The sequence below is a fragment of the Furipterus horrens genome, unplaced genomic scaffold (genome assembly GCF_987537825.1).
Source record: "Furipterus horrens unplaced genomic scaffold, mFurHor1.1.pri manual_scaffold_1, whole genome shotgun sequence".
Classification (NCBI taxonomy): domain Eukaryota; kingdom Metazoa; phylum Chordata; class Mammalia; order Chiroptera; family Furipteridae; genus Furipterus; species Furipterus horrens.
In genome coordinates, this window is record NW_028327171.1 from 97698070 (window position 1) to 97711381 (window position 13312).

The following is a 13312-nucleotide window of genomic DNA, read 5'->3' on the forward strand; positions in this document are numbered from 1 at the left end:
TTCAGTATCGTGTAGGCAGTCCTGATAAAACTAAGATCTTTGGGAAGGAATCATGGTATATAAATGAGGTACTTAAACACAGTTTTCATCATCTTGTCAGAAAAAAATCCAGGATTCTTTTCTATATATACCCATGATCCCTTGGCTTAGTTTGGGATGGCCTTTTGGAAGGCACAATGCCAGAAACATAACAGTAACAATGACTCCTTTGGGTCATTATTATTTTACTCTCTAACAGAAAAAAAACAACAATCACCAAATAAGCAATTTTGGTTCCCCCACAGGCTAAAGATTTAGGTTAATGGCAATCCATCTTTCATTGTTCTCTAAAACTTTCACAAGCAGGAAAGATCATGAACTTTTTTTATCTCATTAAGAAATATAAAATGTATTTCAGAACAGTGTGCAAAATTACAAAGGCCATTTTCCAAATGGTATAAGAATTTAAGAGTTAATCCCTCATTTCTGTTAATTAGCAATGACATGTAGATTGCTGAATCTCCCCAAGAGATTTCACTGCAAGACCAAAGAAAAAATAAGATAGGCTACAAGTAGAAAATTTCTATAAAAAATAAAGTTTTTTTGATAAAACAAAGAGACCCAGAAATGAATATATGGGAAAGATGCGTGAGTAGCGCTGCCCTGGACTTGTGCTTTAATGAGAGCCTGCTCTGTTTCTCTCAGAAAGTCTTCTATTAAATAATGTGGTCCAAATGTGATGTTAAGAGATGGTTTGGGGGAGCAAACACAATTCAGAGTCAAAGCACAAAAAGTACAGAAATGAAAGGAGCCAGAACTCGAGCAACTCCTAGCAACATTCTTTAAAGTCTTCTTGCAAATACTCTGTAGAGCCAGCTGTTGGGTTGGTGCCAGTGAACACTCTGAAGGTGCTGACAAGAGCTTCCTGTTATTTAGCCGCTCACTGCAAAGCCAGCCAGGCACCTTCCCCCTTTTTATCCTGTGCTCATATATAAGCTGCTGAGTATCCAAGTTTCATTACCCAAGGGCAGCTTCAGGCTGTGTTAGAACCAGGCTAGGAATGTAGACTGGGCCCAAGAGAATGAGCCCAGAGGACCTGCTACTCCCATGCTGTTTACTGGAGGGCCATCCTGTGCCCTGCCAAGTCTCTGTAAAAGCCTGACATGTATGGTAGGTAGGCTTTTCCCGTGTCTCAGTTACACTGTCTGCATTGGGGACATGTAAATTAGAGGCTCAATGACAATAATCACACTGAAGGGGAAAGAGAAGAAAAGAACTAACCTAAGTAACTTTGAAAAACAATAGTTTGGCTAATAAGGCTAAAAACAAAAATGACTGTACAAATATTATACTCTAGTTAGTAAATTTGTTTCCATAGCTATATGGATTAGGAATTCTGAAACTATAATGTACTAAAATTAAACAAATAGGTAACTATATTTTAAGTAATAAGCTTCAGGTTTCTCAATGTCTGAGAAAGAAGTTATAGTCAAGCACAAAGGGACGGCTATGCTGAAACCTGTGGTGCTGGGTTAGGGTAGAAGTTATCATTACAAACTCATGATTAATATATATACATATAGAGAAATAACTTACAAAGAAGGAGGAGGGATAGCATGACCTCAGTGTTGTTGCACTGGAATTGGATATATTAGTGTAAACTCATGGATTTTAATATGCATACTGACAGACACAGAAATAAATATAATGTGTGTGTGTATGGGTGAGTATATATATTTCCCAGTTCTGTCTGCTGAGAGGGCCCAGAAACAATGACATTCCAGTAGCAGTGAACACATGTAGTTCCAAGATCTTGGTTTCTCAATATTATTCTCCAATAAAAGGAACCGGGGTTCCATGTAAAAGTGGTTGATTCCAGGTTAGGGCCGGGGAAATACAAGGTGAGCTTGAAACAGCTTGCGGTGACCCAAAGAAAGGGAGTGCCCAGAAAAGCGTTCAGAAAGAACAAAAAGTCAACCTAAAACATTTCCTAACGGCCAAAGTTAGAACAATTTGAGTAACAAAGTAAGCAACGATAATATTAGATTATAATCCACAGAATAAAATAAATATCCATGAGCCTATACTGATACAAATAAATAATTGAATAAATGAATAAATAAATGGGGGAGAAGGGACAGGTTTTCCTTACAAATGAATTTCATTTAATAAATAGAGAATAAATGAGGAAAATATAAGATTATTATCAAGCACCACACTGTATAATTGTTACAAGCAAGATCCACCAATGGATGCTAAAATTAATAGGTTAAAGTTTAAGGATAAGCAGATAGTTGCATAGTTTCACAATATTTCCTCTAAGACATGAGTTACAAAGGGAAAATAGTAACTTTACAGTGGGAAAACCCATCAGATGAGGTTAACATTAACAGTAATAAGACATATTAACATTATGTACCCCCAATATGATATGCTGAGGGAGGCAGAGCCTCACTTCTTGTAGTATTATTATCAAAAATGCATAATTTCAATCTAAACAGAAGAAAACATCAGAAAACCAAAACTGAGAGATACTCTACAAAACATCTGACTAGCACTGTTCAAAAATGCAAGATCATAAAAGACAAGGAAGGACAGCTACTGGGAGGAGACCAAGGGGACATAACAACTAAATGCAACGTGAAATTACGGAGCGAGTCCTGGAACAGAAAAAGGACCTTAATGGAAAAACTGATAACATTCCAATAAAAGCTACAGTTTAGTTAATAGTATTTAATGGCATTATACCAATGTTAATTTCCTAGTTTTGATAATTATATTATGCTTCTGTAAGATATTAACATTGTGGAAAGTTGGGTGAAGGGTATTTAAGAACTGTGTACTATTTTTGCACAGAGAAGGAAAACTCTGACTCCAAAAAACCTCCGCTGCCTTGCGGCATACCTCTTCAGGGGAAAGGCTAAGGGAGTAAACCCCGACAGAAAATCCGGAGCCGGAGTCCCTAAGGCGGTTTGACGTTGTAGTCAACACCGGCAACTCCTGCGGCGCACCTGAAGCCAAGCTGTATTGACTCCGTCTTTCCCTTGGACCCTTCAGCTGCGAAGAGAGGGGGGTCTGCTGCTTGGGCAACAGCAGACCCTCCATATCACCCTGCCCAGGCTCTGTAGCTTCAGCTTCACTGGAGAGGACACTCCAGCGTCATCGCAAGATGTTGATTCAACACGGGAGGAGACAGATACCGTGTCACTCCCGAGTCGGACTGCACAGCCATTCTTGGCGGTGCAGATAGACTCTTAAGAAGCTACACCATCGTCTCTCGAGACGGACGGCTGCCGACGACTATTTTTGCAACATTCTGTATGTCTAAAATTATTGCAAAATAAAAAGTTAAAAACAAATTGTAGGTTCAAATCAAGCAGAATCCATGGCAAAATGGAAGTAATTAATTTTGATAATCTCTCATTTTAAAATACACTGGCTGGTCCTTTTAAAGTCGAGTAATTTGCTTTAGTAGGGCACCCACATAAAACTCTTGTGTCTAAACTTCATACCTAGCACCTCTATCTAAAACATACATTATTTCTTCTTGTACAGTGGACTTAAATAAAATTTACAAGTTAATCTTATTGGGAACACATGTCTTATTCATCTCTCACTGGTTGGACAATATATTACAGCATTTTTTCTTATGCCTTCTCAAGATGGCCACCTGTGTACTAATTTCCCTTCCTACTCTTTCAGAAATCTGAACTGTTACTGCAGGAGGGCGGACTAACTTTGCCAGTCCATGAAGAACGCAGCATCTAAGAGTATTTGTCAATCTTTCTCAAAATGTTAATTCTAAATTCTTAACATTTCCTCTACCACACTTCCCTCTTTATTCCTAAAGCCAAAACTCTGACCAAATTCTTGCTATTTTATATCTGAATAACTATGACTTCGTGACCATCAGTCTCAAATGCCTCCATCAAATACGTATAGCTTTTTGAAAAAATTGCTCAGTTGGGCTTAGTGTTACTTTCTCCCATCTCTGATGGAGCCCTTTGTTATTTATGTGACAGAATGCTGAATAAAGAAACATTACAAGTCCCACCTGGTGATTTTCCTTGAAAGTTTGAATTAGTAACTCTTTCAGTTTCTTCTTTTTTTCTTTTGCCAATTTTTCTTCCTCCTGAAGAATACGAACACGTTGAAACATGCCTTTTTCTGGATGTTTTGAAGAACTTTCTTCATTCTTTTTCTTTTCTCTATTTACAACAATTTAAAAATACATACATAAACAAAAGACTTAACAATGAGTAATTATAGAACATAGTGGAATGAATACTGAATTTTCCATAAGACACAGATTTAGATCTGGCTTTAAAACTACATGGTAGGGTGATGTTTTTTAAGCCTTAAATTTATTCTTTTTGAAAAAATAAAATCTGAATTAAATGAAATAAAACTGTTATGATGTACTCTGAAAAGTAGAAAACTCTATAGATATTTTAGTAAAGTATTTTTATTGAGTTAATATTGAGCAACACTTTGATCAAAATTTGAGAGTTAACAACTACTAGGTATTCTCTAACACAGACATAAATTCTCTCTCTTCTTATAAGGAAGGCACAGAAAAGGGCCCTCAGGTAAGAAAGGGATGAGATTTTATATTAAGCCTTTTACAAGGTTTCTAGGGAGAAAGATAAAAGAATTTGATTTATCTAACAAGGAAAGAACGGAATTTATATTAATTCTGAAAGATCTAAAACGAGAAAAAAAATAGAACAGAACATTAAGGAAAAGGTCTTTTGGCAAGTAACAAGACTGTTAGTAACTTCACTGCCCATCTTTCTGGTCATCCTCTTTCTCACTCATCTATCTGTTCTTCCTTATCCAGGTCATCCTTCTTACATTCATGGAAGCTCACAGCGATTGCCTTCTTATTGAAGTATATTAAACTACATAGCTATGTATATAAAGTATGTATACTACTAATGATGTAGAAAACATAACACCTAGTCAGGAATCAGGATTCATGGGTGCTGGGCACAAACCAGCTGTGAAAACTCAGGCAAGTCACCCGGTCTTTTTTCAAGTTCACTTTACATTTGTGGAAACTCAAATTGAGACAGCGCTGTCAGAATACTCTGCAGACATTCTCCCATTAATTCTCATATCTCGATGTGAGAATTGAGACACGTATAACAGAGTGTTATTACCAGTGATGTTAACCATCACTTGGTAAGTTGGAATGTCCAGTACAAAGTTGCTATTTTTCCCTTTGTAATTAATTAATCTTTTGGAGAAAGATAGTTTGAAACTACGCAATAAAGTAGATTTAGGATAGCTTACAAATAAGTTAAAAAGCCCTGCCAACAGTACAATTTTACTGTATTTTTCCAAACTTACCAATGCCATAATGACGTTATGTTAGATGGTTATAGGCATGATGATAGCAGGCATTTAAAGAAATACAGTTCTAATACCATGGATCTTATATATTTTTAAAGCATCTGCTGTGAAAAGTATTATCTGCTCATTGTAAAAAACTGAGGGCTATAAAAGCCATCCATATTCCCTCCCCCCCAAAAAACACTCATAAATAAAATAAAATAAAATAAACAAAAAACACGGATAACATACCAGTGCTGTTTCACTGTAGAATCACTGTTTATTCACTTCTCCACTATTTATTAATGCCTGTTATCATAAATATTACTTTAATTATATTTGTGAAGAAATTTTTGTCTGGATTTCTGATCACTTTTTAAGGCAGTTTCCCTGGAATTGGAAATTCCCAGGTCAAGTGATATCAACATTTTTATGGCTCTTGTGTTTATTGCCAAATTGCTTTCTGGAACATTTAAATCAGTTCATCTACCTAGAAGAATAGCACAATAATCTGTCTCACTATAACCATGGATAAAATTTTAACTTTTAAAAGAAATGACTGGTCAGTGATCATTTGCTGAGAGCCCACGGAGAGCTTCCTGCTACCATCAAATGTTACAGAGCTTCCTGCTATCATCAAATGCTACTCGTTTCACAATTTACTTCAGGTCAGCCTAGATTTTTCAGGGTTTAAGAGCAATCTGAAAAACATGGTTGACCTTAGCAAGAACTCACTGAAACTCTGGTGATTGCTGTCTAAGTGGAATAGCGGCTGGAGGAGACCTGACCCTAGCACTTGAAAGTGAGGTGCAAGCCCACTGCAGAGCTGTTTTAAATTGGGTAGAATGAGAGCAATCAAGAACACAGAGGGAAAAGCTGTGTGGGCTGATGGGCGTGGAAGCGATTATCTAATCGGTCTTTCTGGCCTCCCCGTTTGAGTTTTCAGTCACTTCAGGCACATTGTCCCCAGGCCTTTGCAGTTCATGCCTCAATGCTGTTTCTTTGAATAAATACATCAGTTATTTCCTTTAGGAAGCTCATTTTCTTCATGAAGATATATAATAGTACTACATTCTGTGAGAACTATTTTGATTTTCCTCTTATGTCATATATTCCTTTTCTTTATCAGTGGCAGCTGGGCAATGGTGAGTCTCCATGTGATTATCAGAAGACACCACACTGATGCCATTCACAATAGAACGAGGCACAATTAATGAACATGCATAAGGAAACATGTTAAACCTTAAAAATGTTCAGGTAACCTAAGAGATGCAAACTAACCAATATAATACCTATTAAAAGTGCAAAATATATTGAAAATGATGATACTCCTCAATGCCAAGAAAACTGTGGTAAAAGAGCCCACTGCCAGCAATAGTAATATAGGTCCAATCCATTTGGAAAGCAATTTGGCAATGTTTCAACAGTCATAAAAGCCCTATACCATTTAACTCGGTAATTATACTCCTAAGAATATAATTCAAAAGAATAAAAAAGTTCTTTGCATAAGGATGTTCGGTGCACTATTGGTGCAAAAATCAAATAGCTGTAATACTTACCAGTATAATGAGGGGAGATCGTTACATTATGGTGTAGGAACTCAACAGAGTAATATACCGACCTCAGGACTACAGTTAATGTGATAACTACAACAACCAGATAACAAATTAAGTGGACTATAGTTGCAATTTAGTATGTAAAGGGACCAAGACCAGGAAGACATATAAAAGAGTGAAATAGTTAATTTCTTAAGATGGTGGAATAGTGGGTGATTTCTCTGTTGTGTCTTGTAATTTTAATGTTTGTTTATTTTTAAAAACTTTAGAGTACTCCGTGCTTAAACAAAGAAAATGCTACACCGCTCATGACAGCTGGCTTACATTTTCCACGCTTCTTCGACAGTGCGCCTCCTCTCAATTATCTCCCTCCGCAGCTTTACCATCTCCCTTTGGATCTCCTCCTCCTCTTTCTTGGCCTCCAGAACCTTCCTTTTCTTCTCTTCTTGCACCAGATACTGAGCCTCTAAGAAGGCCGATTTTTTCAGGGTCTTTTCAATTCTCTGGCGCTCCAGTTCTTTCTCCCGCCTTAAGCGATTTTCTTTTACCTTAAGGAGAATACAAGGGTAACATGCAACCTTTCAAGAAGAAAAGGGATTTGCAAAGTCATATAACACATTTTGAAGTTCAGAACATACCCATTCTGCTCCAGAACCCCACTGTTTATCAGAAGAATGGAGGGAATTCATTTGTTTACTGTGCAGGGCCAATACAAAATTTTAAATGAAGTTAGGTGAGATGACTCTCAAACAGTTGGGGAATGATCTGCACCATGGAAAAGCTGAAAATCTAATGGGTCAGCTGCCAAATTCTGGATTCTTATTTAGTAATGATTTCCCACCCATAAAATTTTTCAAAATATATAGTACGGCTATTTATTTATACCATGTCTGCATACTAGTTATAATTTTTTTTAAATAATATTTTTTGGAGGCTACATTGTGAAGGAGAGAACAGTGATGTACAGATGGTCCCCAAATTATGATTGTTTGACTTACAATTTTTTTTACTTTACTATGTGTTCAGTAGAAACCATACTTCAAGTTCTGAATTTTGATCTTTCTCTGGGCTAGTGATATGTGGTATAACATTCTCTCGTGATGCTGGGCAGTGGCAGTGAGATGATTTTGCCCACCTGTAAGCTAATAAAGTGCCCTGAGCTTGTTTAAGGTAGGCTAGGCAGTAAGTGTATTAAATGCAGTTTTGACTCATGATATTGTCAACTTACAGTGGGTATACTGAGGTGTAACCCCATCATAAGTCAAGAAACATCATGAGGAATTGAGGATTCTGGGTCATATTTGAAAATCAAAACAATGAACTTCACAGATATTTCTGAATAAGCACAGTCATTTAAAAAATCTATTAATTCTTTAGAGGCTTGACTAGCTATGAATTAAGGTATGATCCTTTCCCTCCTGCTTCATTAACTTTACTCCTAACTTACTCTCCAGATATAAGACTTCTAGACAATGGCTCTCTTATTGAAATGTCTTTCCTCCTTCTCGTCATAAATCCAAACCAGGATGTACTTCCACGCAGTTTTTCTAACATCCCCAGTGCTGATTAGGCACATCTTATGGTTTCAAGCAATCGTAAGTTCAGTGTTATAAAAGACAGCACACATGAGTAGACATTAATTCTGGTTCAGTCTTAGCTATTGATGTGTGGCAAAGACGTGGTCCTTCTGATTCCCTGAAGTTTCTCTGCAAAGTGTGGAGATGCATCTTTTTCCTATAACCTATTCCCTTTGGGGAAAAGGAAGTTTCCATATGACTTTCTAATTCAAAACAGCTGAACTAGATTTAATTCAGATTTGTCCTCCCTTTCAAATTATAATTATAATCACAAAATGAGTGAATTTTTTCAGTTGTCTAGAAAAGAATTATCATTAAAACATTCACCAGAATATTCATGATATTAATATATTGATGTCTCAATTCAAAAACCAAATTCAAGCAAAACCCAGTCTACATATTTATAACAGGAAGTACCACACGCAAACTAATAAAGTTCAGCCGACCACTCTTGGTCACATTCAATTATTCCTTTTTTAGAGGTTTCTTAAATATTTTCCTATCCTCAGTTTATGAGCATTACTTTTCTTCTGAAGGTCTTTTATTTTATTCTTTCTAACGAAACCACAGATGGCAACCCTTTTCATAATAAAGCCTCAGTCTTTATTTAAGCTTATTAAATGTGTTATTCAAAGATTGCTTCCTGTTATCCATTTTAATTTTGTTTTATCCTCCCACCTGCTTATGTCTTATCTCCATGGTAAGACAAGGATCCTTCTGCTGCTTCTTGTCTTGGTTTCCATTCATTCCAAGATCTTCCAACATCCCAGAATCCACCACATCTTTATGGAGCAGATGGTCTATAAATTTTTGAACGGTGGTACTTTCCTCTTCTTCCTCCAAATAGCCACAGAAATCTGGGGGAAACAGAACAATGACAGAAAAAGAAAAAATTTTTTTTAATTTAAAAATGTTAATAGAATTTCCATATTTATATAAACAATCCTGGTACAATAAAAATACAATACTGTGAGTGTTCAATAAATAGTAACTGATAATGCCAATTGGATGAGTATAGTCCTCAGCAATTAACTGCAACTAAGAGGGAAAAACCTCTGCTCCTGAAGAACTGCCCTCACTCCCATCACTAAAGACTTCCTCACAGTCAAATTTATTTAATCTAAACATCCTTGAGGACTCTGTTGCGTTGTTTTTATCCTCATCTGAGGGCATTTATTTCATTGTTTTTAGAGAGAGAGGAAGGGGGGGAGAGAGAGAGAGAAAGAGAAACATTAATTGGTTGCCTTCTCATACATGCCCCTACTGGGGATCAAACCCGTGACCTTTTGGGCTATGGGATGATGCTCCAACCAACTGAGCTACACCAGCCAGGGCTCTACTGTTTTGTTTTGTTTTTTTTAAATGACAATTGCAATTATAATTAACAAACTGTAAATATTTAAAAGTTTACAATAAATTTTGACATATACAAATATCAGTAAACCATCACTACATTCAAGATAATGAACATGTCTGTCAGCTTCAAAAAGGTCCTCATGCTTATTTGTAATTTCTTCTTCCCACTATTTCCTAAGCTCTCTGCCCTAGTCCAAGCACCCACAGACATGTCTTCTGTCACTATAGATTAGGTTACATTTTCTAGAATTTTGTATCATTTAAATCATGTGCTATGTACATTTTTTTGGGGGGGGAGGGTTAGCTTCTTTTACTCAGCATAATTATTTTGAGATTCATCCATGTTGTATTAATAGTTTATCTCTTTTTACTGCTGAGTAGTATTCCACTATACATGTATACCACAATTTATTCATTCATTCCTCTGTGTAAATAACATTTGGGTTATTTCCAGATTTAGGCTATTGCAAATACAGTTGTTATGAACATTTATGTACAAGTCTTTGTATGAACATGTGCTTTCTCTTCTCTTGGGAAGAGAAAATTTTTAAGAAACTGCCAAACTGTTTTCCGAAGTGGCTATATGATTTTATATTATCACTAGCATATAGAAATATTCCAGTTCCTCCACATCCTTACCAATACTTGGTATGGTCAGTCTTTTAATTTAAACCATTTTAATAGGTGTGTAAGTGGTAGTTTTAACTTGTATTTTCCTAACAACTCACAATATTGAACATCTTCCTTGTTGATGTTCTGTTTAGTATACCATGTAGTTACATCCATTATTAAAAATGGGATATTGCCCTGACTGGTGAGGGTCAGTGGGTTGGGCATCATCCCGCAAACCCAGTTCACCAGTTCGGGGCACATGCCTGGATTGCGGGCCAGGTCCTTGGTTGGGGGCATACAAAAGGCAACCAATTGATGTTTCTCTCTCCTTTTCTTTCTCCCTCTCTTCCCCTCTCTCTAAAAATAAATAAAATCTTTAAACTAATTAAATAAATATGGGGTACTGAAGTCTCTAGTTGTTATTTTTGAACTATCTATTTCTCCTTTCAATTTTGTCAGCTTTTGCTTCACATATTTTGGGGCTCTTTTGTTAAGTATACCTGTTTGTACTTATGTTTTCTTGATGGACTGACCCTTTGATCATTATAAATGCCCTTTTTGTCTTCAGTAGCATTTTTTTATCTTAGCCTATTTTTTCTTCTTCTGATATTAGTAAGCTGTTCTTGCTCTTTTTTGATTTCTGTTTGCATAGTATATATTTTTCCATTCTTTTACTTTCAACTATTTTATATCTTTGAAACTAAATTGTGTCTCTTGTAGACATCATATAGGTGGTCATGTTTTCAAATTCAGTCTGCCAATCTTTATCTTTTGATTGGAGTGTTTAATCCATTTACATTTAATGTAATTCCTGATAAGGTATGAAATATATTTATCATCCTGGTATTTGTTTTCTATATGCCTTATATAAATGCCCTTTGTTAAGTTGAGGAATTTACCTTCTATTACTAGTTTGCTAAGAGTTTTTAATTAGGACAAAGTATGTTTTCTATGTCCAAGGAGATAATCACATGTTAATTAAAATTTTTGGTAAGCATCTTTTTAATGACTACATAATAATTTTTTTCAATGTTTTGCTAAAAAAAGCAAACAAAGAATAAACTAAACTAAAAAACCCCAAAACAAAACTCTAGAAGCATAAAATGAGTGAGGCCCGGTATGATACTAGGCGGTAATAGCCAGCCTATGTAAAGAGACATGACTAGATCTATTAGCACCATATGAAAAGAAATAATAGTTCCATTAGTTCATATATGTTTCAGAATAAATATGAAGTACTAAAATGCCTCCCTTTAATAATGACATAAATAAACTAGAAAACATCCAGACGGTAACAACCAGGATAAGATCTAGACTCAACAAGATAATAAAGAACTGTTGAGAGTACTGGTGTTATTTAATCTAGGAACAGTGAAGTGTATGAGGGATCATGTATTATTACAGCTACCACAAAAACATAGACTGTTATTGAGAGAGGGAACACAGTATTATTTTCTGTGGCATTAAAGGGTAAAAGTTACTGAGGACAAAATTCTAATTCTCCTAACTAAGAGAGAATGCTATGAAGATTAGAGCCTCACAACAGTAGAAGGGGTTCCTCCATAGTGCAGGCTCTCTATCCTGGGAGGTGTTCAGGCAGAGATTATATCACCCCACATTAGGTATCCTGCAGAAGGATCTCTGTCTGAGGGGTTGAAAAGAATAGATCAGATTAGGTGATCTTGTGATTCCTGAGCTGGGGGTTTTGTAGAGTCCTAACAAGGGGAATGCTGCCAGATGAGTTCACCAAGTGTGTCCGAGTAATGCAAGAGGAGCTGTCACCACTGTCATCATGCCTAACACTATGCTCAGGGGAAAAAAATCTCAGACTCTTTGGCTACATTTGAGGAATCATCACAAGTTAGCTATTTAACTTGTCTGACCCTAGCTCTGTGTACAAGGAATAATTATTTTATAAAGATCTATGAAGCATTTGGTAAATAAAATGATACATGAGTGTTTAAATGTAATGTCCAGAGAGATCCAAGATGGCGGAGGAGTAAGTGGAAGCTACACTAACCTCCTCCCAGGACCAGTCTGGATTTACAACTTAATTTTGGAGAAATCATCTGGAATAACCAACGGAACACTAGCTGGAAAGAAGTCTTATAACCACGGAGAGACAGAAAAGGCCGCTACATCACAACGTGACCGGTAGGGAGTGCGGAGACGCGGAAGGGCTGGCTGGGCTCACACGGGTGGCTGCTGAAGGGACTGAGAAACAGCTCAGCAGCCGGGGATTCCCCCTGAGAAGGGCAGGGTCTAAACCCCCAGCTGGGCTTCCCAGCCTACAGCGACAGAGTGGAAAGTAAAATAGTATCAGCTGTGAAAAGCGAAAAGCCACAGGCTTTCTTGCTAGCCGGAGAGAAACAGCAGGAGGAAAAGAGCTCTTAAGTGGATCACATACGAAAATATTTTGGCCACCACTTACCCTGGGCTCAAGCAGAGGGAAGGCAGAGAGGACTGGAGACACTTGGGGAGAATTTGGCACGGTGGCTTTGAGGGGAGAACTGGAGGAGCAGCTGACTGGGTCCCAGTGCTGACTCATCCCCAGTACTGCGGGTAGACCATTCCCCTCCAAGTGGCGTCAGCCTGAGGGGAAGCAAAAGCCCTGCCTACAGGAATTAAGCTGCCACACCCACAGTTCTTAAGCCTGACAGCTAATCACAGATTGAATAGATTAACAATCAAAGAAGACAGACAACAGCAGTAGATCCCTGGAAGTCTCCAACAGGCTGCCTAGGGCCAGACTGGTACATGATCTGACGCCACCAGAGGCAGATCCAGGAAGTGCAGATCATTCCAAGAAGCACCAACAAACAATAGGAGTCAAAAAAATGGGGAGACAGAGAAACAACCTCCCATCAAAAGGAAAGGTAGAATCCCCAGAAAGAGTGC

At 37.2% G+C, this 13312-nt stretch overlaps 1 protein-coding gene across 1 annotated transcript in view; it reads right to left on the reverse strand.

Moving 5' to 3' along the window:
* Positions 1–13312, reverse strand: part of CCDC191 (coiled-coil domain containing 191) — a 91789-nt gene that overhangs the window by 55380 nt on the left and 23097 nt on the right. The window contains exons 5-7 of the mRNA XM_090276825.1: positions 9125–9303; positions 7194–7417; positions 4034–4187 (exon numbers count right to left, since the gene is read on the reverse strand). Of these exons, the coding sequence (XP_090132951.1) occupies positions 4034–4187; positions 7194–7417; positions 9125–9303 (557 nt within the window). The remainder of the gene's footprint in view (positions 1–4033; positions 4188–7193; positions 7418–9124; positions 9304–13312) is intronic.